Raw genomic sequence first — 25,771 nt, forward strand, 5'->3', positions numbered from 1 at the left:
ATGACATTTATAACGCTGATGTTGTGCGCCTGCAGGAGAAAATATCATCCAGGGAGACCAAGAGTCAATCAAGAACCTATTGGATATCTTTGATGGCCTGTTGGAATATCTCAGTGAGGAGATAAGTGAGAGCTCACACAATGATGGTAGGTAAAAGACACACGGGGGGTCTAAGTTGACATGTGAACTTTGCAGGAGGCGGGACAGGGGATGTGGGAATAGAAATAGTGGGAAGTGGGACATACAGACATTCGGCTTTGTGCAAACCATTAATATCATGTGTCCAGTGTGACATACAATACTACAACAGACGCTCCTCCTATGTTACACCTGGTATTACCTCTGATACTGGAAAATGTAAACGTCAACTTTAATCCCCAATTATAGAGGTTTATTTGAAATAGGGACAGATACAAAAACATAGACATCTGAAACAGTTATCCGATGCATGCATCACAGTGTTTGTAGCTAAAGCTCATTTACAACACTTGTCCCCAACAACAACAACAACAACAACAACAACAACAACAACAACAACAACAACAACACAGATCCAACATCATTAAAATAGGAAAATAAAAAATAGAGTGAGTTGATAATAATGATAATAGTAATAACACAGACAAAGTCCAAACTAGATAAAAGCCAATAATATTAATAATAACACAGACAAAGTGCAGACTAGATAAAAACCAATTAGTAAAAATGAGTAAAAACTAAACATGGGAACACGATTGTTGCTCAACTAGCCATCATTTTGTTTGTTTTTTGAAAGTGACAAGTGCAGGTCTACTTTTCAAAGTGTCCGGTAAAGAGTTCCATAGTTGTGGTCCTTTTATTGAAAAGGCAGTCTGGGCAAAAGATGTTCTACGGAATGGAACACAACAGTTGCCTTTTGACGTAGCTCGGGTGGTAGATCTGCTACCACTTTGCAGTCTTGGAATTGCCTTGCAGAGCAATTGGGGAGCAGAGTTATACAAGCATTTAAAACCAGTTTGACTGTGTGTAACAAAATAAAATTAGTAAAACTTAAAATATTGTATTTGGTTAAAATTTGGCAATGATGATATCGTATACTCTTCTTGTCTAGGACTTTCAAGGTGCGGTTATAAAGACACTCAATGGTCTTGATTGATGACTGGTGTGCCTGGGACCATGTGGTTAAGCCATAAGATATGTGTGACAGAATCATGGCATTCATAAAATTAAAAGCACAGCTAAGAGTTAAGCAGTGTCTTATAATGTTAAAACAGCCTAGGTTTGCCTTCAGGGTTTTACACATCTTGTTAATGTGACTTTTAAAATTCAGCTCATAGTCTATGATTATGCCCAAATATTTGACTTCAGGTACTTGTTCAATGACCTCCTCATTAATTTTTATATTCAGGTTTGTTTGAGGTAGCTTTTTTATGGAGAAGCAGACAGAGTTAGTCTTTTTAGTGTTTAGGGTTAAACAGGATGACTCCAGCCAAGATGCTATTTTGTCTAATTGAGCATTTAACTTGTCAGCAACTAGAGTACAGGTCTTACCTGATGTATATACCACCGTGTCATCCGCATACATCTGTAAATCTATATCTGGTAGGTCATTGATGTATAGACTGAATAGTACAGGTCCCAAGACACTACCCTGAGGTATCCCTGTTTCTATTCAGTGTGACTACTTTTTCCACATTCACCAACACGGAACAAAGGCTTAACATTATTAACAGAAACTGTGAAAAGTGCTCCTGATGCGACAGTTTTGTGCAAACGGTGCACAACAATCTTCTCTGCACATATTGACAAAGTCTGTTCTTTGTTACGTAAAGTGTACAACTTTCCTTTTGAAAAATCAGCTGTGAGAAACAAAGACCGCTCTTATTTGGCAGCACTAAGTGGAGTTTTGTGACCTATTATGTAACAGCATCTGCAAGCTAATGACCCTGATACCGCACACAGGGCACAGTTAGATAAGTGTATCATTGGAGTAGTTTGTCCTGATATGTACACGAGGCCTAGGCCCATAACACATTTGGATATATTGTTCCACAAATGTTTGCAGATAAACAATTTTATTGTCAGCATTATTTTGTGACCAAATTAAGCGCTAATGTAATCATAATAAATAATAATAGTTAGACATGTCCGATAATATCGATAGATGCTATAAAATGTAGTATCGGAAATTATCGGTATCGGTTTCAAAATTATCGGTATCGGTTTCAAAACGTAAAATGTATGACTTTTTAAAGCGCCGCTGTTTACACGGACGTAGGGAGAAGTACAGAGCGTCAGGCCCAGTCACATAATACCTACGGCTTTTCACACACACAAGTGAATGCCATGCATACTTGGTCAACAGCCATACAGGTCACACTGTGGGTGGCCGTATAAACAAGTTTAACACTGTTACAAATATGCGCCACACTGTGAACCCACACCAAACAAGAATGACAAACACATTTTGGGACAACATCCGCACCGTAACACAACATAAATACAACAGAACAAATACCCAGAACCCCTTGCAGCACTAACTCTTCCAGGATGCTACAATATACACCCCCCGCTAACCCCTACCCCCCCCCCCCAACCCCGCCCACCTCAACCTCCTCATGCTCTCTTTTGAGGCATGTTAAAAAAAATAATGCACTTTGTGACTTCAATAATAAATATGGCAGTGCCATGTTGGCATTTTTTTACATAACTTGAGTTGATTTATTTTGGAAAACCTTGTTACATTGCTTAATGCATCCAGCGGGGGCATCACAACAAAATTAGGCATAATAATGTGTTCATTCCACCACTGTATATATCGGTATCGGTAATTAAGAGTTGGACAATATCGGATATCGGCAAAAAAGCCATTATCGGACATCTCTAATAATAATGCAAGTAACAATTTTAAAAAGATGTGCACTTTTATTTTACATTACTGTATAATTGTTTGCCATTGTACTGTAATTAGAATGTAAATAACACAGTTATCCAAAATGAATTAAAAAAAATTACACTTAAATAAATATTGAACATATTATAATCATTTATTTTCATAGTTGGAAAAGCAAAGTCGGGCCTTGTCTTTTTTTGTCGCTACACAGCATTCTCGCTTGTACGTCTGTGTTGATGGGCTCATATTGCTGAACCTGTTTAAAGCTGAAATATTGCCACAACAGGATATTTAATCCTATTTTTTCCCTTTTAATTTTTGTTACTTTGTGGAACTTGTCACTGGCGAGTAGGAAGGGATGTGTCCTTGAATGCTGACCCGCTCTCCACCCAACGAGACAAAGATTGACTCGCTGCATTCAGTTAACTACTCTGTTATATAAACACGGTCAGAGAGTGAACCCTCTTGCATCCTGTTTGAAGCGATAGACGAAGAAAACAAACACACATGAACATAGCAATTTATCCATGCCAGCAAAGATATCGACTTCATTTTCATTCATCCTTCCATTAATTGACTACCGGCCCAGGCCTACTAACACGTTTATTCAATCACTTTTTTTCTACAAATGTTCTTTTGAAGAATCCGGGCTATGTAATGGTGGTCTCCGAGAGGGATTTCCCAGTGAAAGTGAGGAGGCGACCAACAGCAATGCTATCAAGAACATGGACACTACGATGGAGGGAACTTCTTTGTCCTCTGACGGAGGAGTGTAAGTCGCCTTGCAAGTATTTCACCTTCCAAAATGGGACAACGCCCGTGTGAATGGTGAAGGACAGTGATGTCAAGTCTGGCACTGATTTCTCCTGGCCTGTTGTGTTGAAAGCAGTGTCGCGAGAGAGACAATACTTCAAGCCACAAAGTTTTGCACAGCGCAAGTCTCCATGTGGATCGTAGCCAATGATAATGAACCTCTGGCTCATTGTGTTTCTTCACATGCAGGTCCGCACCCGTGTCCAGTAAGAGTTCGGAAAATTCTGGTAAAAGTTCGGAATATTCTAGTAAAAGCGAAAGGATGGAATCAGCCTGTGAACTCCTAGGGTTCGGAGTTTCAGCGCTCACATTCACAGACCGTCAAGAAGGTAAGCCGCTAAAAGAGGAAAGTATCTAATGCAGTGATGTGGTTCTTAACCTTGTTGGAGGTAACGAACCCCACCAGTTTCATATGCACATTCACCCAACCCTGTGGTCAATTTTAAATGTGCTTTATAAATAAAGTTGATTTGATTTGATTTGATTTGATTCTTTAGTGACAAATAAAATGTTATATTTTTTCAAATTCAAGACAAAGTTATATGTTTTTGGTAACACTTTAGTATGGGGAATATATTCTAAGTAACAAAGACTTAATTTAGAGTTATTTGGACACTAGGGGAACATATTCTAAGTAACAAAGACTTAATTTAGAGTTATTTGGACACTAGGGGAACATATTCTAAGTAATAAAGACTTAATTTAGAGTTATTTGGACACTAGGGGAACATATTATAAGTAACAAAGACTTAATTTAGAGTTATTTGGACACTAGGGAAACATATTCTAAGTAATAAAGACTTAATTTAGAGTTATTTGGACACTAGGGGAACATATTCTAAGTAATAAAGACTTAATTTAGAGTTATTTGGACAATAGGGGAACATATTCTAAGTAATAAAGACTTAATTTAGAGTTATTTGGACACTAGGGGAACATATTCTAAGTAACAAAGACTTAATTTAGAGTTATTTGGACACTAGGGGAACATATTCTAAGTAACAAACACTTAATTTAGAGTTATTTGGACAATAGGGGAACATATTCTAAGTAACAAAGACTTAATTTAGAGTTATTTGGACACTAGGGGAACATATTCTAAGTAACAAAGACTTAATTTAGAGTTATTTGGACACTAGGGGAACATATTCTAAGTAATAAAGACTTAATTTAGAGTTATTTGGACACTAGGGGAACATATTCTAAGTAATAAAGACTTAATTTAGAGTTATTTGGACACTAGGGGAACATATTATAAGTAACAAAGACTTAATTTAGAGTTATTTGGACACTAGGGAAACATATTCTAAGTAATAAAGACTTAATTTAGAGTTATTTGGACACTAGGGGAACATATTCTAAGTAATAAAGACTTAATTTAGAGTTATTTGGACAATAGGGGAACATATTCTAAGTAATAAAGACTTAATTTAGAGTTATTTGGACACTAGGGGAACATATTCTAAGTAACAAAGACTTAATTTAGAGTTATTTGGACACTAGGGGAACATATTCTAAGTAACAAACACTTAATTTAGAGTTATTTGGACAATAGGGGAACATATTCTAAGTAACAAAGACTTAATTTAGAGTTATTTGGACACTAGGGGAACATATTCTAAGTAACAAAGACTTAATTTAGAGTTATTTGGACACTAGGGGAACATATTCTAAGTAATAAAGACTTAATTTAGAGTTATTTGGACACTAGGGGAACATATTCTAAGTAATAAAGACTTAATTTAGAGTTATTTGGACACTAGGGGAACATATTATAAGTAACAAAGACTTAATTTAGAGTTATTTGGACACTAGGGGAACATATTCTAAGTAATAAAGACTTAATTTAGAGTTATTTGTTAGGGTCAGGGTTATTTGGTTAGGGTTATAATAAGGCCATGCCGAATAAGGCATTAATAATTACTTAATAATGACTACTTAAAGGGAAACTTCGGTTTTTTTCAACTTGGGCCCTGTTTTCATAATTTTTTCTGTATATGTGAGTGCTGGATAAAACATTTTTTGAGGTCGCGCCAGTATTGAGCAGGGCAGGCAGCCTCCAGCCCAGCTAACGCTCGTACACAGGGCAACTGGCTCTCGTCAAAATTCGGCCTATAAACATGCATTTTTTTCACACTGACAGGCTCAGATAGTTACAATGAGTGTCCGACAACATACTAGAAAGGAGAAATTAACGTATGTCTCTACCTTTAGCTGGAGATCGCTGTTTTTTGCGAGCTGTGTCCAAATCTCACCACGCTACAAATCTCGTTCCGAAATCTCGCGATAACTCGCGACAAAACACCGGTGGAAAAACAGTTACCTGACTGAGGTGAAGAGAGATGACTGAAGTGATTTTCTGTTGGATTACCGAAGACTGTTATTTTAGTTTTATAGAAAAGTTTGTTTGTTTGTCTGTCATGGCTCTCTTCACCTCAGTCAGGTAACTGTTTTTCCACCGGTGTTTTGTCGCGAGTTATCGCGAGATTTCGGAACGAGATTTGTAGCGTGGTGAGATTTGGACACAGCTCGCAAAAAACAGCGATCTCCAGCTAAAGGTAGAGACATACGTTAATTTCTCCTTTCTAGTATGTTGTCGGACACTCATTGTAACTATCTGAGCCTGTCAGTGTGAAAAAAATGCATGTTTATAGGCCGAATTTTGACGAGAGCCAGTTGCCCTGTGTACGAGCGTTAGCTGGGCTGGAGGCTGCCTGCCCTGCTCAATACTGGCGCGACCTCAAAAAATGTTTTATCCAGCACTCACATATACAGAAAAAATTATGAAAACAGGGCCCAGGTTGAAAAAAACCGAAGTTTCCCTTTAAGAGCCTATATGTTACTAATTTGCATGTTAATAAGCAACTAATTAATGGTGAATATGTTCCCCATAGTAAAGTGTTACCATGTTTTATTACTGGTGCATAAAGTGAACCGTGCATGAACATCACATCTCTCGTTTATGTTTTACTTGGTAAACACTTGAACGCAACATTCTTACTATTGATGTACTTAATAGACATTTGAACGCAATAATCTCGTTAATGTTTTACTTGGTAAACATTTGAACACAACATTCTTAATTATAATGTACTTAGTAGACATTTGAACGCAACACTATTTTACTTGGTAAACACTTGAACGCAACATTCTTACTATTGATGTACTTAATAGACATTTGAACGCAACAATCTCGTTAATGTTTTACTTGGTAAACACTTGAACACAACATTCTTAATTATAATGTACTTAGTAGACATTTGAACGCAACACTATTTTACTTGGTAAACACTTGAACACACCATCCTTACTATTGATGTACTTAATAGACTTTTGAACGCAACACTCCTGTTTGTTTTACTTGGTAAACACTTGAACACAACATTTTTATTTTTAATGTACTTAGTAGACATTTGAACGCAACACTCCCACTATTATTTTACTTGGTAAACACTTGAACACACCATCCTTACTATTGATGTACTTAGTAGACATTTCAACGCAACACTCCCACTATTATTTTACTTGGTAAACACTTGAACACACCATCCTTGTTGCGTTCAAATGTCTACTAAGTAGATCAATAGTAAGAATGTTGCGTTCAAGTGTTTACCAAGTAAAACATAAACGAGAGTGTTGCGTTCAAATGTCTACTAAGTAGATCAATAGTAAGAATGTTGCGTTCAAGTGTTTACCAAGTAAAACATTAACGAGATTGTTGCGTTCAAATGTCTATTAAGTACATCAATAGTAAGAATGTTGTGTTCAAGTGTTTACCAAGTAAAATATAAACAGGAGTGTAGCGTTCAAATGTCTACTAAGTACATCAATAGTAAGGATGGTGTGTTCAAGTGTTTACCAAGTAAAATAATAGTGGGAGTGTTGCGTTCAAATGTCACAACATTTTTATTTTTAATGTACTTAGTAGACATTTGAACGCAACACTCCCACTATTATTTTACTTGGTAAACACTTGAACACACCATCCTTACTCTTGATGTACTTTATAGACATTTGAACGCAACACTCCCTCTATTATTTTACATGGTAAACACTTGAACACACCATCCTTACTATTGATGTACTTAATAGACATTTGAACGCAACACTCCCACTATTATTTTACTTGGTAAACACTTGAACACAACATTCTTACTATTGATGTACTTAATAGACATTTGAACGCAACACTCCTGTTTATATTTTACTTGGTAAACACTTGAACACAACATTCTTACTACTGATGTACTTAATAGACATTTAAACACAACAATCACGTTAATGTTTTACTTGGTAAACACTTGAACGCAACATTCTTACTATTGGTCTACTTAGTAGACATTTGAACGCAACACTCTCGTTTATGTTTTACTTGGTAAACATTTGAACACAACATTTTTATTTTTACTGTACTTAATAGACATTTGAATGCAACACTCCCACTATTATTTTACATGGTAAACACTTGAACACAACATTCTTACTATTGATGTACTTAGTAGACATTTGAACGCAACACTCCCACTATTATTTTACATGGTAAACACTTGAACGCAACATTCTTACTATTGATGTACTTAGTAGACATTTGAACGCAACACTCCTGTTTATGTTTTACTTGGTAAACACTTGAACACAACATCCTTACTATTGATGTACTTAATAGACATTTGAACGCAACACTCCCACTATTATTTTACTTGGTAAACACTTGAACACAACATTCTTACTATTGATGTACTTAGTAGACATTTGAACGCAACACTCCCACTATTATTTTACTTGGTGAAAACTTGAACTCAACATTCTTACTATTGATGTACTTAGTAGACATTTGAACGCAACACTCCTGTTTATGTTTTACTTGGTAAACACTTGAACACACCATCCTTACTCTTGATGTACTTAATAGACATTTGAACGCAACACTCCCACTATTATTTTACTTGGTAAACACTTGAACACAACATTCTTACTACTGATGTACTTAATAGACATTTAAACACAACAATCACGTTAATGTTTTACTTGGTAAACACTTGAACGCAACATTCTTACTATTGGTCTACTTAGTAGACATTTGAACGCAACACTCTCGTTTATGTTTTACTTGGTAAACATTTGAACACAACATTTTTATTTTTACTGTACTTAATAGACATTTGAATGCAACACTCCCACTATTATTTTACACGGTAAACACTTGAACACAACATTCTTACTATTGATGTACTTAGTAGACATTTGAACGCAACACTCCCACTATTATTTTACTTGGTAAACACTTGAACACAACATTCTTACTATTGATGTACTTAGTAGACATTTGAACGCAACACTCCCACTATTATTTTACTTGGTAAACACTTGAACACAACATTCTTACTATTGATGTACTTAGTAGACATTTGAACGCAACACTCCTGTTTATGTTTTACTTGGTAAACACTTGAACACAACATTCTTACTATTGATGTACTTAATAGACATTTGAACGCAACACTCCCACTATTATTTTACTTGGTAAACACTTGAACACAACATTCTTACTATTGATGTACTTAGTAGACATTTGAACGCAACACTCCCACTATTATTTTACTTGGTGAAAACTTGAACTCAACATTCTTACTATTGATGTACTTAGTAGACATTTGAACGCAACACTCCTGTTTATGTTTTACTTGGTAAACACTTGAACACACCATCCTTACTCTTGATGTACTTAATAGACATTTGAACGCAACACTCCCACTATTATTTTACTTGGTAAACACTTGAACACAACATTCTTACTATTGATGTACTTAGTAGACATTTGAACGCAACACTCTTGTTTATGTTTTACTTGGTAAACACTTGAACACAACATTTTTACTATTGATGTACTTAATAGACATTTGAACGCAACAATCTGGTTAATGTTTAAATGTTCAAAGAACAAAAACAACACAGTGTATAAACTCACAACAAATGACACACCTGCAAACCAGTCTGCTGTTGCCGTATCCGTAATACGCCGATAGGGAGAAGTTTGTTTTTACACGAAGAGTCGGGTGTGTCTTGACCTCGGCCGAACCCCTGAGGCAGACTAACCGAACCCCTAGGGTTCCATGGAACCCAGGTTAAGAACCACTGATCTGATGGTACGTTTGTATGTCATGATCTATCTAAGACGTGGTGTTGTGGTGTTGTGTGTTTGTCATGTGGATTCTGATGCCTGGAGCAGAACATTTCAACTTGTGACTCCTTTTGAACTCCTCCTGACACATGTAATCTTCCAACAGAACCATCTGTCCAACCGCAAACCACGGAGACAATCACCACGTCTGCTTTCCCAGAAGACCCGGGTGCACTTTTGAGTGTAGTGCTGCACCCTGCCATCGCTCTGCACCCACCCGCTCAGAGCGACTCTCCACACCCGCAGCCACCAACAGCTGCCACCATCCCGGTACCATAACTACCATCCTTCTATCTTTTATGTGTTTATTACAGCTCAACCAATTATCTGCGCCGATATTTGCCATTTTCACATAAAACGGTAAAACCCTTTTTTTTTTTTTAACAACTTCAACAGAACTACATTAGCCGATACAATACATACACAAATGATACCAGTATTTACTGTGTTTTCCGGGCCATAGAGTGCAACTGTATTTAAGCCGTACCCTCCAAATTGTAGAAGAAAAATATGTTTCCATATATTAGCTGCAGATTTATACCATTACCAAATATTTTGTAAATGTTTATTTCCATACCTTATTTGTTTCCAAATAGTTCCTGTAAAACTGCACTTTGATGAAACAAAACAGAAGCTATGGTCATTGATCCACAACCCGCGGAAGCTAGCTCTCCAATCTACAAAACAGACGGTGACAGTTTGGTGAATTTACGAAACTGAAACCAAAAAAAAGAATGCCATTGTAAGTTAATAATACTAACACAGACACTTGTAAATGTGTTAGCATATTCGCTAATGTTAACGATGCTAGCTTGATTACAATACGATAGCACGTAGAAATATGCATGAAAACACTCCTACAGACGTCACACATGGGACGGTTTCGTAAGTATGAATTGTTGTAGTTGTATTGTAAAACTTACAAACCTTGCTTAGAGTGATGATTAAAGAATCCTTTCGAGCACAAATTCTATAGACGGTTATACTTCCGGTTCAAGGTGCAAAACGGGAAGCACATTTTCAACTGGCCGCACCTGCAGTGAGCAAACTCGTTACAAAGATGGCGTCACAGCACAAACAAAAACACTAGTATTTATTGAATAGGATAGGATATACTTTTATTCATCCCACAACTGTGTTACAAAAAAAGATCAATTATAATAATACATAATGTTGGATATAGACAACATACACACCCTTTATTTATTAAACCACAATTATTGAAATTCAACGATTTGGTGCATTTCCAAACATGTAAAATGATGTACAAAGCAAACTATAACCTGCTAGCCAAGAATGTACAACAATTCTTCTCAACAGAAGAGGAGATGTATAACCTTAGAGGGAAATGTCATTTAAAACATTTGTATGCTCGTACAACACTTACAACATTTAGTATATCAGTATGTGGAATTAAATGATGGAACGGATTAACCAAATAAATCAAACAAAGCATCAATATGATTTAGTTTAAGAGACTCTTCAAACTATAAGTGTTGATTGATTGATTGATTGATTGAGACTTGTATTAGTAGATTGCACAGTACAGTACATATTCCGTACAATTGACCACTAAATGGTAACACCCTAATAAGTTTTACAACTTGTTTAAGTCGGGGTCCACGTTAATCAATTCATGGTTCACAGAGTACACAGAACAAGAATTATGATGAACATCTTCAACCCGTTTTCTTCCTTTTGTTTTTATTGAGACACAGATTATTTATGTATTTAATATTTGTATGTTTACTATGGTATATTATGTATTTATTTGTTCACTGTTCTGTTACAGAGAACAATGAAATTGGATAAAATTGCTAAGGTATGAAAAGGGGTATGATTGAATAAGCTCTGCTTCTTCCTACTCCTTTTCGGACGTGCTGTAATGAAACAACTGGAACTGTGTGATGCATTACATTGTATCGTATGCATGTTCCAAATAAACCGAAACTGAACTGAACAATAGGGAAGTTACGTTGTTGCAGTGCAGCTTTTTACATGCAGTAGCAGTAGTAAAACGTAATGAAAAACCAAACAATTGCAATAAATAGTACATATTGCGCACTTATGTATGGATAAAAGACAAGATAAAAGACTAAAATCTGTCTTGCACAAGAAGAAAAGAGACAATAATCACATAGTAAAGGTTGTAGGTGTAACAGTGTGTTGCTGAAGGAGCCACTCAGGGCCTCCACAGTGCCATGCACGGGTGAGAGGGATTGGACATTATGGATGTCAACTTAGTCAGCATTCTTCTGTCAGCCACCTTCTCGATGCTGTCTAGTGGGCAGCCTAGGACAGATTCAGCTCTCTTAATCAGTTTATGAAGTCTGTTCCTGTCTATGACAGCGCTGCCCCACCCCTGCAAACGATGGCATCAAACACCGCAGAAGCCACCACAGTGTTGTAAAAGGTGCGCAGCACACCCTGAAAGACCTCAGTCTCCTCAACAGGTGTACATAATGTCTGGTAGTGAAGAAAAAGCTATGAATTAGCCACACCGTTTTAAAGGCTGCAAGGTTCAAAGCATTGGAAAAAAGTAGCGGCTTATAGTCCACATGATGTAGAGAAGGGGTCACCAACCTTTTTGAAAGCAAGAGCTACTTCTTGGGTAGTGATTAATGCGAAGGGCTACCAGTTTCATACACACTTAAATAAATGGCCAGAAATAGCCAATTTGCTCAATTTACCTTTAACTCTATGTTATTATTAATAATTAATGATATTTACACTTGATTGAACGGTTTAAAAGAGGAGAAAACACGAAAAAAAAGACAATTAAATTTTGAAACATAGTTTATCTTCATTTTCGACTCTTTAAAATTCTAAATTCAACCGAAAAAAAGAAGAGAAAAACTAGCTAATTCGAATCTTTTTGAAAAAATTAAAAAAATAATTTATGGAACATCATTAGTAATTTTTCCTGATTAAGATTAATTTTAGAAATTTGATGACATGTTTTAAATAGGTTAAAATCCAATCTGCACTTTGTTAGAATATATAACAAATTGGACCAAGCTATATTTCTAACAAAGACAAATCATTATTTCTTCTAGATTTTCCAGAACAAAAATTTTAAAAGAAATTCAAAAGACTTTGAAATAAGATTTAAATTTGATTCTACAGATTTTCTAGATTTGCCAGAATAATTTTTTTGAATTTTAATCATAAGTTTGAAGAAATATTTCACAAATATTCTTCGTCGAAAAAACAGAAGCTAAAATGAAGAATTAAATTAAAATGTATTTATTATTCTTTACAATAAAAAATAAATAAATACTTGAACATTGATTTAAATTGTCAGGAAAGAAGAGGAAGGAATTTAAAAGGTAAAAAGGTATATGTGTTTAAAAATCCTAAAATAATTTTTAAGGTTGTATTTTTCCTCTAAAATTGTCTTTCTGAAAGTTATAAGAAGCAAAGTAAAACAATTTATGAATTTATTTAAACAAGTGAAGACCAAGTCTTTAAAATATTTTATTGGATTTTCAAATTCTATTTGAGTTTTGTCTCTCTTAGAATTAAAAATGTCGGCCAAAGCGAGACCAGCTTGCTAGTAAATAAATACAATGTAAAAAATAGAGGCAGCTCACTGGTAAGTGCTGCTCTTTGAGCTATTTTTAGAACAGGCCAGCGGGCTACTCATCTGGTCCTTACGGGCTACCTGGTGCCCGCGGGCACCGCGTTGGTGACCCCTGATGTAGTATATTTAAAAAAAATAATTAGTATGTTAAATAGTAATAACCACTGCTCAGCAACAGGCCTTTTGCCTTTCTTGAGAAAAATGATATATATTTTCTTCCCACCGCAACGCTCGCAGGGCTTCACACGTAATAAAATGTGTTTGTGGAAATCTCCTGATATTTTGTGGTGGTGAATGAACCTCAACATTAGCACCGCATGTCCCCACTGGCCTGACCTTTCCTTAAAAATCATCTATATTAGTCATTGGCCTTCTTCCATCCATCCATTTTCTACTGCTTGTCCATTCCGGGGTCGCGGGGGGTGCTGGAGCCTATCTCAGCTGCATTCGGGCGGAAGGCGGGGTACACCCTGGACAAGTCACCACCTCATCACAGGGCCTCATTGGCCTTCTTGACTACTAATAATCGGTATCGGCCCTGAAAAAAGCATATTGGTGGATCTCTAGTGTTAATGTGTGGTTGATGCTAGTTTAGCTCACATGTAGAATAAGCAGTCACTGTTAGTAGCAGCCATCTTGTTTTGTCTCCCCGTCCCCCAGACCCACACCTCTACAGCTGGAGATGAGAGAATAGACTGCAATGGACTGCACTCTCCTGGTGAGTCCAAACTCAACTGTCTCACATGTCTGAAAGGTCTCACCGTCACTTTTTCGCCACAAGTAGATTGAGGGCTGCCACAAGTAGAAGATGTTTAAAAAGAGAGCAGCAGACTGGCCTGGTAGTACAAAATGTGTCTCAAGTAGAAATGTATCTTCCAGTTTTGTTCCGTTAAAATCTTATTTGTTAAAACGTTCCTACAGTGTAAAACAATTTGCAATGCTAATATTTGTGAGCCTGTCAATGAGCTGGTTCATTGTATGTTAGCTTTAAGCTAGTGGAATAACCTTTACTCTGTATGGTTGCAAATGTTTTTTCTTAGTTTATACCAGTGGTTCTTAACCTTGTTGGAGGTAACGAACCCCACCAGTTTCATATGCGCATTCACTCAACCCTTCTTTAGTGAAAAATAAAATGTTGTTTTTTTTCAAATTCAAGACAAAGTTATATGTTTTTGGTAACACTTTAGTATGGGGAACATATTCTAAGTAACAAAGACTTAATTTAGAGTTATTTGGACACTAGGGGAACATATTCTAAGTAACAAAGACTTAATTTAGAGTTATTTGGACACTAGGAGAACATATTCTAAGTAACAAAGACTTGATTTAGAGTTATTTGGACACTAGGGGAACATATTCTAAGTAACAAAGACTTAATTTAGAGTTATTTGGACACTAGGAGAACATATTCTAAGTAACAAAGACTTGATTTAGAGTTATTTGGACACTAGGGGAACATATTCTAAGTAACAAAGACTTAACTTAGAGTTTTTTGGACACTAGGAGAACATATTCTAAACAAAGACTTAATTTAGAGTTTTTTGGACACTAGGAGAACATATTCTAAGTAATAAAGACTTAATTTAGAGTTATTTGGACACTAGGAGAACATATTCTAAGTAACAAACACTTAATTTAGAGTTTTTTGGACACTAGGGGAACATATTCTAAGTAACAAAGACTTAATTTAGAGTTATTTGGACACTAGGAGAACATATTCTAAGTAACAAACACTTAATTTAGAGTTTTTTGGACACTAGGGGAACATATTCTAAGTAATAAAGACTTAATTTAGAGTTATTTGGACACTAGGGGAACATATTCTAAGTAATAAAGACTTAATTTAGAGTTATTTGGACACTAGGGGAACATATTGTAAGTAACAAAGACTTAATTTAGAGTTATTTGGACACTAGGGGAACATATTCTAAGTAACAAAGACTTAATTTAGAATTTTTTGGACACTAGGGGAACATATTCTAAGTAATAAAGACTTAACTTAGAGTTTTTTGGACACTAGGAGAACATATTCTAAACAAAGACTTAATTTAGAGTTTTTTGGACACTAGGAGAACATATTCTAAGTAATAAAGACTTAATTTAGAGTTATTTGGACACTAGGAGAACATATTCTAAGTAACAAACACTTAATTTAGAGTTTTTTGGACACTAGGGGAACATATTCTAAGTAACAAAGACTTAATTTAGAGTTATTTGGACACTAGGAGAACATATTCTAAGTAACAAACACTTAATTTAGAGTTTTTTGGACACTAGGGGAACATATTCTAAGTAATAAAGACTTAATTTAGAGTTATTTGGACACTAGGGGAACATATTCTAAGTAATAAAGACTTAATTTAGAGTTATTTGGACACTAGGGGAACATATTCTAAGTAACAAAGACTTAATTTAGAGTTATTTGGACACTAGGGGAACATATTCTAAGTAACAAAGACTTAATTTAGAATTTTTTGGACACTAGGGGAACATATTCTAAGTAACAAAGACTTAATTTAGAGTTTTTGGACACTAGGGGAACATATTCTAAGTAACAAAGACTTACTTTAGAGTTATTTGGTTAGGGTTAGGGTTAGGGCCAGGGTTAGAGGGTTAGGGTTATAATAAGGCCATGCCAAATAAGGCATTAATAATAGCAACTAATTAATGGTGAATATGTTCCCCATACTAAAGTGTTAGCATGTTTTATTACTGGTGCACAAGATGAAGCGTGCATGAACATCACCTTGTTCAAACAACAAAAGCAACACAGTGCATAAACTCACAACAAATGACACACCTGCAAACCAGTCTGCTGTTACTGTATCCGTAATACGCCGATAGGGAGAAGTTTGTATTTACACGATGAGTCGGGTGTGTTTTGACCTCCGCTGAACCCCTGAACCCGACTCACAGAACCCCTAGAGTTCCATGGAACCCAGGTTAAGAAGCACTGGTTTATACCAAGCTGTATTGTTGATTTAACAAGATTTGTTTGTCATGTATGTGCACCTCATGTCCTTTGCAATAAAAAAAGATCTCTAATCTTAAGACTTGATGCATTCCTTTTCTAGCTCGGAGTGAAAGAGATTCATCCATCCAGGAAAGGAGCGACTTAAAGGGAGAAACACTGGAGGTGAGAACCCGACAAGCAGTCACATGTTATTTATTTTACACATCTCTCAAAGTTTTTATTAGAGCTCGACCGATTATTGCCGCCCATATTTGGCATTTTGACGCATATCAGTGTTTTTTATCGGAATTGGCCATTTAAAAAAAATAAAAAAAGTTTATAACTAAAACTGATAACCATCCGAAAACTGTTAGGAGTAGTTCTAGAGTATTTATTTTGACGTAACGGATTGTAAACAGAGGTCACAACAAGGCAAGTATGTTACTCGAGGGGCGTGGCTACAGGATAGAGTTGCCAAACGGGAAACGAGTTCTTTGCATGCAAGTTACTGAATTTGACATTACATTTTCAATGATAATAATGTTAGTAAATTGTCTACTAAAAGAACCTTTCAAATTCTACGTGTAAGTGTCAGAAAGACAGCTAAAAGAGGTTTGTAGATCAAAAAGGTCAAAGATAGTGTAGAAATGCACAGAAAATGTCTGCAGGGGATCATTTTTGGTGATTGAACCCTCAATTCCAAGCCTTGATGCTGAGTGCCAAGCAGGGAGGTCATGGCTCCCATTTGTGTAGTCTTTGGTATGACTCGGCCGGGGTTTCAACTCACAACCTACCCATCTCAGGGCGGACACTCTATGTGTCAGCCAGCTTGAAAAATGTCTAAGCTATAAGCGACGTGAAGGAGCCAAGACTTTTTTAAATTGAAATGTTTGCAATATCCTCACGAGGAAACCTTACAATGTATTAAATACAGTAACTGCTACAACATTGAGGAAATGGTGAGTTATTGTGATGGAGAGAAGTCCCATATTTTTACAGATTTTCAGGAGATTTCCCACATTTGGAAATGCAAATGTGGATGCTCCTATTACACCCACGTAATGAAGGTGTTTGTGAAATCCCCTGATGTCTGTTAGTGCTAAAATAACAACATTAGCGCCGCATTAAACATGATGTTGCTACTGGTCATACGTTTCCTAATAAATAATGTCAACAAAACAACTTAAAGGCCTACTGAAATGAAATTTTTTTATTTAAACGGGGATAGCAGATCCACTCTGTGTCATACTTGATCATTTTGCGATATTGCCATATTTTTGCTGAAAGGATTTAGTAGAGAACATCGACGATAAAGTTTTGGTCGCTGATAAAAAAGCCTTGTCTGTAGCGGAAGTAGCGTGACGTCACAGGTGGAAAGGCTCCTCACATTTCCACATTGTTTACACCAGCAGCGAGAGCGATTCGGACTGAGAAAGCGACGATTACCCCATTAATTTGAGCCAGGATGAAAGATTCGTGGATGAGGAACTTGAGAGTGAAGGACTAGAGTGCAGTGCAGGACATATCTTTTTTCGCTCTGACCGTAACTTAGGTACAAGCTGGCTCATTGGATTCCACACTCTCTCCTTTTTCTATTGTGGATCACGGATTTGTATTTGAAACCACCTGGGATACTATATCCTCTTGAAAATGAGAGTCGAGGACACGAAATGGACATTTACAGTGACTTTTATCTCCACGACAATACATCGGCGAAGCTCTTTAGCTACGGAGCTAACATGATAGCATCGGGCTTAAATGCAGATGGAAACAAAAGAAATAAACCCCTGACTGGAAGGATAGACAGAAGATCAACAATACTATTAAACCATGGACATGTAACTACACGGTTAATGCTTTCCAGCCTGGCGAAGCTTAACAATGCTGTTGCTAACGACGCCATTGAAGCTAACTTAGCTACGGGACCTCGTCAGAGCTATGATAAAAACATTAGCGCTCCACCTATGCCAGCCAGCCCTCATCTGCTCATCAACACCCGTGCTCACCTGCGTTCCAGCGATCGACGGAGCGACGAAGGACTTCACCCGATCATCGATGCGGTCGGCGGCAGGCATCGGATAGCGCGTCTGCTATCCAAGTCAAAGTCCTCCTGGTTGTGTTGCTGCAGCCAGCCGCTAATACACCCATCCCACCTACAGCTTTCTTCTTTGCAGTCTTCATTGTTCATTAAACAAATTGCAAAAGATTCACCAACACAGATGTCCAGAATACTGTGGAATTTTGCGATGAAACGGAGCTTTTTGTATTGGATACAATGGCGTCCGAATACTTTCGCTTCAACCATTGATGTCACGCGCATACATCATCATACATAGACCTTTTCAAGCGGAAGTGTCGCGGGAAATTTAAAATGTCACTTTATAAGTTAAGCCGGCCGTATCGGCATGTGTTGCAATGTTAAGATGTCATCATTGATATATAAACTATCAGACTGCGTGGTCGCTAGTAGTGGCTTTCAGTAGGCCTTTAAAGCCTCGGCCAGCTGTGTACTGACATACTATTTATGTTTAAGTAACTTTTACTGCAAATAAATATCTTCTCCAAAGTCCAAACATTGGTTATTGGCCTCCTCGACTCGGTATTGATACTAAAAAAAACCATATCGGTCAATCTCTAGTTTCTAGGCACTTCTCCATCTTGCATGTTGTCTCTTTTTCTTGTCCTATTTGATGAATGCTAGTCTCTTTTTTTTTTACATTTTTGAAACAGCCCACTAATGGAGGCCCCAGGAGGGTTTTATTCCACACGCAACCAGACGTGCTCCTCCTCTCGCTGCAGAATGAGCTCCCGGCCGAGTCACCTTCCCCTCCAGACACAGAGGAAGAGGAAGAGGAAGACCTGAGTAGTGTACAGTTGGGAGGCCTGGGCGACCAGCACAAGACACTCCTCGGGTATCTTCAAGAGAAAAGAAGAACCACGCTACTGATGCTAGCTAAATTCAGTCAAATATTTTTCTGTTGGAGCAGCAAGTTGCAAGAGGAGGAGGAAGAGGAAGAATCCAAGGAGCCACGATCTCCCCGCAGGGAAGAAGCAGAAAAGGAACTACGTCATATTAAGAAAAACGTCTATAATCGGGTTGAGGAGCTGCATGATGTGCGTTTTAGTCTCACTTTCTTCTTCTTTTTCTAGCTCTACTTAGGAGTCTAATGTTATTGTCACATTGATTGTTTCCCCTGCAGATGCTAAAACGAGTTTCTGGAAGCAGTGGCGAGCCTGCTGCTGTCAGAAAGGAGCAGGAGACGTCCCGGCTCAGTGAACGCATCACGCAGCCTCACAGGAGTCCCCAACAGTCCAGAGGTGGGAATGTGCAAACTTGGCTTAGTGTCTCTGGGATAGAGCAGCGGTGTCCAAAGTGCCACTTGCCCTCGGTACAATCCTAACATTAGCATGCTAGCTTTTTTTGCAAACTTTGCAGGTGTACACCTCAGCGTCAAATATTCTGTTGCCTGATGAATGATACCTGTTAGATTTGATACGTTTACACCGCAGTACTTGATGCAGGCCAGCATTTTAAACACATTTTTCAGGTACATTTTTGGTACTTGATGCATGTTACAGTTAGCATTCTAACATGCTAGATTTTTTTACCTGTATATTACTGTTAGCATGCTCGCTTTTTTTTTAGCTCATTTGCTCATATTTTTTGTTACTTGATGCTAACTGTCAGCATTTCAGTTCGGCTTTGGCTCTTGAAATTTCTACCGAAAAAGCATTTTCGAGTTCTTTGGAAAAAAAACTACCGTATTTTTCGGAGTATAAGTGGCTCTGGAGTATAAGTCGCACCGGCCGAAAATGCACAATAAAGAAGGAAAAAAAACATATATAAGTGGCATTTTTTGGGGAAATGTATTTGATGAAAGCCAACAGCAAGAATAGACATTTGAAAGGCAATTTAAAATGTGTAAAGAATAGTGAACAACAGGCTGAATAAGTGTACGTTATATGAGGCATAAATAACCAACTGCTATGTTAACCTCACATATTATGGTAAGAGTCATTCAAATAACTATAACATATAGAACATGCTATACGTTTACCAAACAATCTGTCACTCCTAATCGCTAAATCCCATGAAATCTTATACGTCTAGTCTCTTACGTGAATAATATTATTTGATATTTGACGCTAATGTGTTCATCATTTCACACATAAGTTGCTCCTGAGTATAAGTCGCACCCCCGGCCAAACTATGAGAAAAACTGCGACTTATAGTCCAAAAAATATGTTATTTATATGTTGTACTGGTTTTGAAGGTGGAAATGGCCCCCGCATCCTTTGATTTGTCAGTCTGTGGTTAGGGAACAAAGTTTGGGCACCCCTGTGATAGATAAATATTTCCTCATTCCAGAAACACCCGACGCCACCCGTCGCTCCTCGTTGACCTCGCCTCCATCAGCTCATCACTACGTAGAGGAGCACTCAGAAGATGAGGAGGATGAAGCTGGGAGCCTTGAAGACAGCAGGACAGCAGATGTGTGGCAAAGGCAGCCACTGCACCGTGGACAACACAGCAAGGTATTTATTAGTCAACAAACATTTCACTGATAGAAAGGACATTAACACTCTAACCATCACCTTTTAGAGCGTCGTCAAGCAGCCCTATGAGGAGGAGTTAAGGAGACTAAAAAGCAAAAAACGAGTAGTTGTCGACAAGGAACGACACAAAGCACAGGAAGCTGTAAGTCATTCATGTTAGGGATGGGAACCCAATTTGCTACTTTAAATTCCGTTGTCACTACCGGGTTTCGATTCACCTAAAATCAAACGGTGCTATATTTCGTACTTTTGTTGCAGCTGACATCACGTCTGCTTGCTGTGTAAAACACCGGCTCACGTAAACTATCACTCTAGCTGCACTCAGCCAAACTCCCTCAAATGAATGTTGCAAGTATGCTTGGTAGAAAACATCTCCACTCTTCTAAAATGCGCCAGCTTGATGCTAATTGGATTTGCACCTCCAAATTTGGTAATTGAAACGACAACTAAGATAAATGTTACAGTCAAACAGCTGATGTGTGATAAGCAAGATACTTAGCAGTCCAAAGACTTTGTAGGGCGCAACAGAACACACAAAGCTACTTCCTAGTTAGACAACAAACCATAGATAGCCCATACCAGTGATTCTTAAACTGCTAAGGTTCATTAAATATTCACACAAAGTGTTTGTGTTCAAACTATGTGTGATGTTACAGGTTTTTTCAAATGAATATTTAGGCCAACTACGCCAATTAATTGTATTGTTAGTCATGACGGTGGTACTTTGAGAGCCAAGTGTTTTCTGGGTAGTATTTGGTGAAAAAAGATGCCTATGCAGTACTGCCATCTAATGTCTTGGAAGTGCAACTGCATTGCAAATGGGACTCAAATGTTATAAGAAAACACAATCTAATAGCACAGTTATTTTAATCAGCTCATTTTTAAATGTAACATTTACTGATGCACACAAAAGTACCCAAAATTGGTACCGTTGAGGACCAGTATTGATTCCCAGGTACCGGGAATTGGTTCTGTATTGGTTCAAATGTGAACGGTACCCATCCCTAATCAATGTGGTATCACTTGTTTTTCTGCTGACATCTCTATTGACTGTACTCTGCGTGTGCGTGTGTGTGTGTGCGTGTGCGCGTGCGCGTGCGTGCGTGTGTGTGTGTGTGTGCGTGCGTGCGTGTGTGTGTGTGTGTGTGTGCGTGCGTGTGTGTGTGTGTAGGAGCGAGAATACAGAGAGGCTATACTAAAAGACTTTCCTACAACGTCGCCATCAACAACCAAGTCCTGGCGTAAGGTCAACACTCAAGCCACATCAGGACGACTACGAATTCCCAAGAAAAGTGCATCAGGTAAGAAAGTTTCCAAATGGATAGAGAGACGTCAGAAGCAGATGTAGTTACCCTCCAAGTATCGCCTTTAAATCAATTGTAGTGGCCGACAACAGCCTCCGTCTCTCATTCACAACTGCTCACAAAACTTTGGCATTTACAGCTGTGGCTGTAGGCAACCTCCTGATGTATTTATTTCAATGAACTCCACACGATGACAGCTGTGGCTGTAGGCAACCTTCTGATGTATTTATTTCAATGAACTCCACACGATGACAGCTGTGGCTGTAGGCAACCTCCTGATGTATTTATTTCAATGAACTCCACACGATGACAGCTGTGGCTGTAGGCAACCTCCTGATGTATTTATTTCAATGAACTCCACACGATGACAGCTGTGGCTGTAGGCAACCTCCTGATGTATTTATTTCAATGAACTCCACACGATGACAGCTGTGGCTGTAGGCAACCTCCTGATGTATTTATTTCAATGAACCCCACAAGATGACAGCTGTGGCTGTAGGCAACCTCCTGATGTATTTATTTCAATGAACTCCACAAGATGACAGCTGTGGCTGTAGGCAACCTCCTGATGTATTTATTTCAATGAACTCCACAAGATGACAGCTGTGGCTGTAGGCAACCTCCTGATGTATTTATTTCAATGAACTCCACAAGATGACAGCTGTGGCTGTAGGCAACCTCCTGATGTATTTATTTCAATGAACCCCACAAGATGACAGCTGTGGCTGTAGGCAACCTCCTGATGTATTTATTTCAATGAACTCCACAAGATGACAGCTGTGGCTGTAGGCAACCTCCTGATGTATTTATTTCAATGAACCCCACAAGATGACAGCTGTGGCTGTAGGCAACCTCCTGATGTATTTATTTCAATGAACTCCACACGATGACAGCTGTGGCTGTAGGCAACCTCTTCAAGTATTTGTTATTCATTCCACAAGGTGACAGTAGAGCTGCGGCTGTAGGCAACCTCTTCAAGTATTTGTTATTCATTCCACAAGATGACAGTAGAGCTGCGGCTGTAGGCAACCTCTTCAAGTATTTGTTATTCATTCCACAAGATGACAGTAGAGCTGCGGCTGTAGGCAACCTCTTCAAGTATTTGTTATTCATTCCACAAGATGACAGTAGAGCTGTGGCTGTAGGCAACCTCTTCAAGTATTTGTTATTCATTCCACAAGATGACAGTAGAGCTGCGGCTGTAGGCAACCTCTTCAAGTATTTGTTATTCATTCCACAAGATGACAGTAGAGCTGCGGCTGTAGGCAACCTCTTCAAGTATTTGTTATTCATTCCACAAGATGACAGTAGAGCTGCGGCTGTAGGCAACCTCTTCAAGTATTTGTCATTCATTCCACAAGATGACAGTAGAGCTGCGGCTGTAGGCAACCTCTTCAAGTATTTGTTATTCATTCCACAAGGTGACAGTAGAGCTGCGGCTGTAGGCAACCTCTTCAAGTATTTGTTATTCACTCCACAAGATGACAGTAGAGCTGCGGCTGTAGGCAACCTCCTGATGTATTTTTGATAAACAAGGCAAGATGACAGTGCTGTGGCTGTAGGCAACCACCTGATATATTTTTTAAACAAGCTCCACAAGATGACAGTAGAGCTGTGGCTGTAGGCAACCTCCTAATGTACTTTTTTTTCCTACGAACTCTACAAGATGAGAGAGTAGTTGACACGAGGGTTGCGCAATATGGACGATACAAATGACGATGATAGAGATGTTATTACTAGGGATGTCTGATAATATCGGCCTGCCGATAATATCGGCCGATAAATGCTTTAAAATGTAATATCGGAAATTATTGGTATAGGTTTTTTTATTATCAGTATTGGTTTATTTTTTTATTTTTTTAATTAAATCAACATAAAAACAGAAGATACACTTACAATTAGTGCACCAACCCAAAAAACCTTCCTCCCCCATTTACACTCATTGAGACACTTGTGATTTAGGGCTATATAACTAAACATTGATTGATTGATTGATTGATTCACACAAAAGGGTTGTTTCTTTCTGTTATTAATATTCTGCTTCCTACATGATATATCAATATATATCAATACAGTCTGCAAGGGATACAGTCCGTAAGCACACATGATTGTGCGTGCTGCTGGTCCACTAATAGTACTAACCTTTAACACTTCATTTTACTCATTTTCATTCATTACTAGTTTCTATGTAACTGTTTTTATATTGTTTTACTTTCTTTTTTATTCAACAAAATGTTTTTAATTTATTGATCTTATTTTATTTTATACATTTTAAAAAAAAGGACCTTATCTTCACCATACCTGGTTGTCCAAATTAGGCATAATAATGTGTTCATTCCACGACTGTATATATCGGTATTGGTTGGTATCGGTATCGGTAATTAGGAGTTGAACAATATCGGATATCGGCAAAAAAGCCATTATCGGACATCCCTAGTTATTACTATGATTATTTAGTGCTAATGCATGTTGATTGTGTACATTCTTGCTGTGTCTGCACATTAGACAAGCTACTCTGATGCGGCTCAGCTACATACATGCCGACCCCCCCGATTTTCCCAGGAGACTTATGGATCTCAGTGTCTCTCCTAGATAACTCCCAGGGAAAAAATAATCCTATTTACACTCTAATTACTAAATAAAGGGCGTGCACTAATTGCACTGCAGTAATTGTCCTCTATAGCATTTACATACAGCGTGCCAGTCCAGCCACATGTTGCATGTTGTCATTACTTGCACACACAGGAGACAGCAAAGCATACTTAGTCATCAGCCACACAGCTTACACTGACGGTAGCCGTATCAAACAACTTTAACATTGTTACGTTACAAATATGCGCCACACTGTGAACCCACACCAAAAAAGAATGAAAAACACATTTCTGGAGAACATCCCACCGTAACACAACATAAACACAACACAACCATTACCCAGAATCCCATGCAGCCCTAACTCTTCCTGTCTACATTATACACCCCCGCTACCACCAAATCCCCCCACACATCAACCCCCCCCCCCCCCCTCTCCGTGCGTTGGTTGAGCGGAAGAGTTAGTGCTGCATGGGATTCTGGGTATTGGTACCATCAGTGTAAGATGTGTGGCTGCTGAGTTAGTACGCCTTGTTGTCACTTACGTGAGTGAGCAAGCTGAAATTGCATTCTACATGTGGTCGAGCAGGTACACTGTAAGGGCAGACTGTAGAGGGCGCCAAATGCAGTGTCATCACGCTCTGATATTCGGGAGTCTCCCGGGAAAATGAAAGGGTTGGCAAGTGTGACGCTATCAAGCGCCATTCAAAACTCGCGGGCTGTACTAACATCAAATGTCCACATTAAGGTGCGTGCCGGTGCGTGTGTCGGAGACCCCTGGTTAACATAGCACAAAGCATTTAAGCTTTGTATGCGGTGTTTTTCATTTTAAATTTAAAATTTTTTTTTGTGGCTCCCATTACTTTCTTTAATTTGTGAAACTTGCCAAAATGGCTCTTTGAGTGGTAAAGGTTGCCGA

The 25,771-nt window shown here is 38.0% G+C and overlaps 1 protein-coding gene across 4 annotated transcripts in view; it reads left to right on the top strand.

Moving 5' to 3' along the window:
- The window catches only part of LOC133639447 (centrosomal protein of 95 kDa-like), a 47,135-nt gene that overhangs the window by 9,351 nt on the left and 12,013 nt on the right, over positions 1-25,771 (top strand). The window contains exons 4-15 of one of the 4 annotated variants that reach the window (XM_062032738.1): positions 36-146; positions 3,515-3,644; positions 3,875-4,014; positions 9,973-10,136; positions 14,110-14,167; positions 16,524-16,585; positions 19,202-19,314; positions 19,366-19,516; positions 19,603-19,720; positions 20,772-20,938; positions 21,006-21,101; positions 22,131-22,260. In XM_062032738.1, coding sequence (XP_061888722.1) covers positions 36-146; positions 3,515-3,644; positions 3,875-4,014; positions 9,973-10,136; positions 14,110-14,167; positions 16,524-16,585; positions 19,202-19,314; positions 19,366-19,516; positions 19,603-19,720; positions 20,772-20,938; positions 21,006-21,101; positions 22,131-22,260 — 1,440 coding nt within the window. Of the gene's footprint in view, positions 1-35; positions 147-3,514; positions 3,645-3,874; positions 4,015-9,972; positions 10,137-14,109; positions 14,168-16,523; positions 16,586-19,132; positions 19,315-19,365; positions 19,517-19,602; positions 19,721-20,771; positions 20,939-21,005; positions 21,102-22,130; positions 22,261-25,771 lie in introns of all 4 variants that reach the window. The other 3 variants (XM_062032736.1, XM_062032739.1, XM_062032737.1) reach the window with 3 other exon arrangements.

The sequence above is a fragment of the Entelurus aequoreus genome, linkage group LG22, assembly GCF_033978785.1.
Source record: "Entelurus aequoreus isolate RoL-2023_Sb linkage group LG22, RoL_Eaeq_v1.1, whole genome shotgun sequence".
In the NCBI taxonomy this organism is placed as follows: Eukaryota; Metazoa; Chordata; class Actinopteri; order Syngnathiformes; family Syngnathidae; genus Entelurus; species Entelurus aequoreus.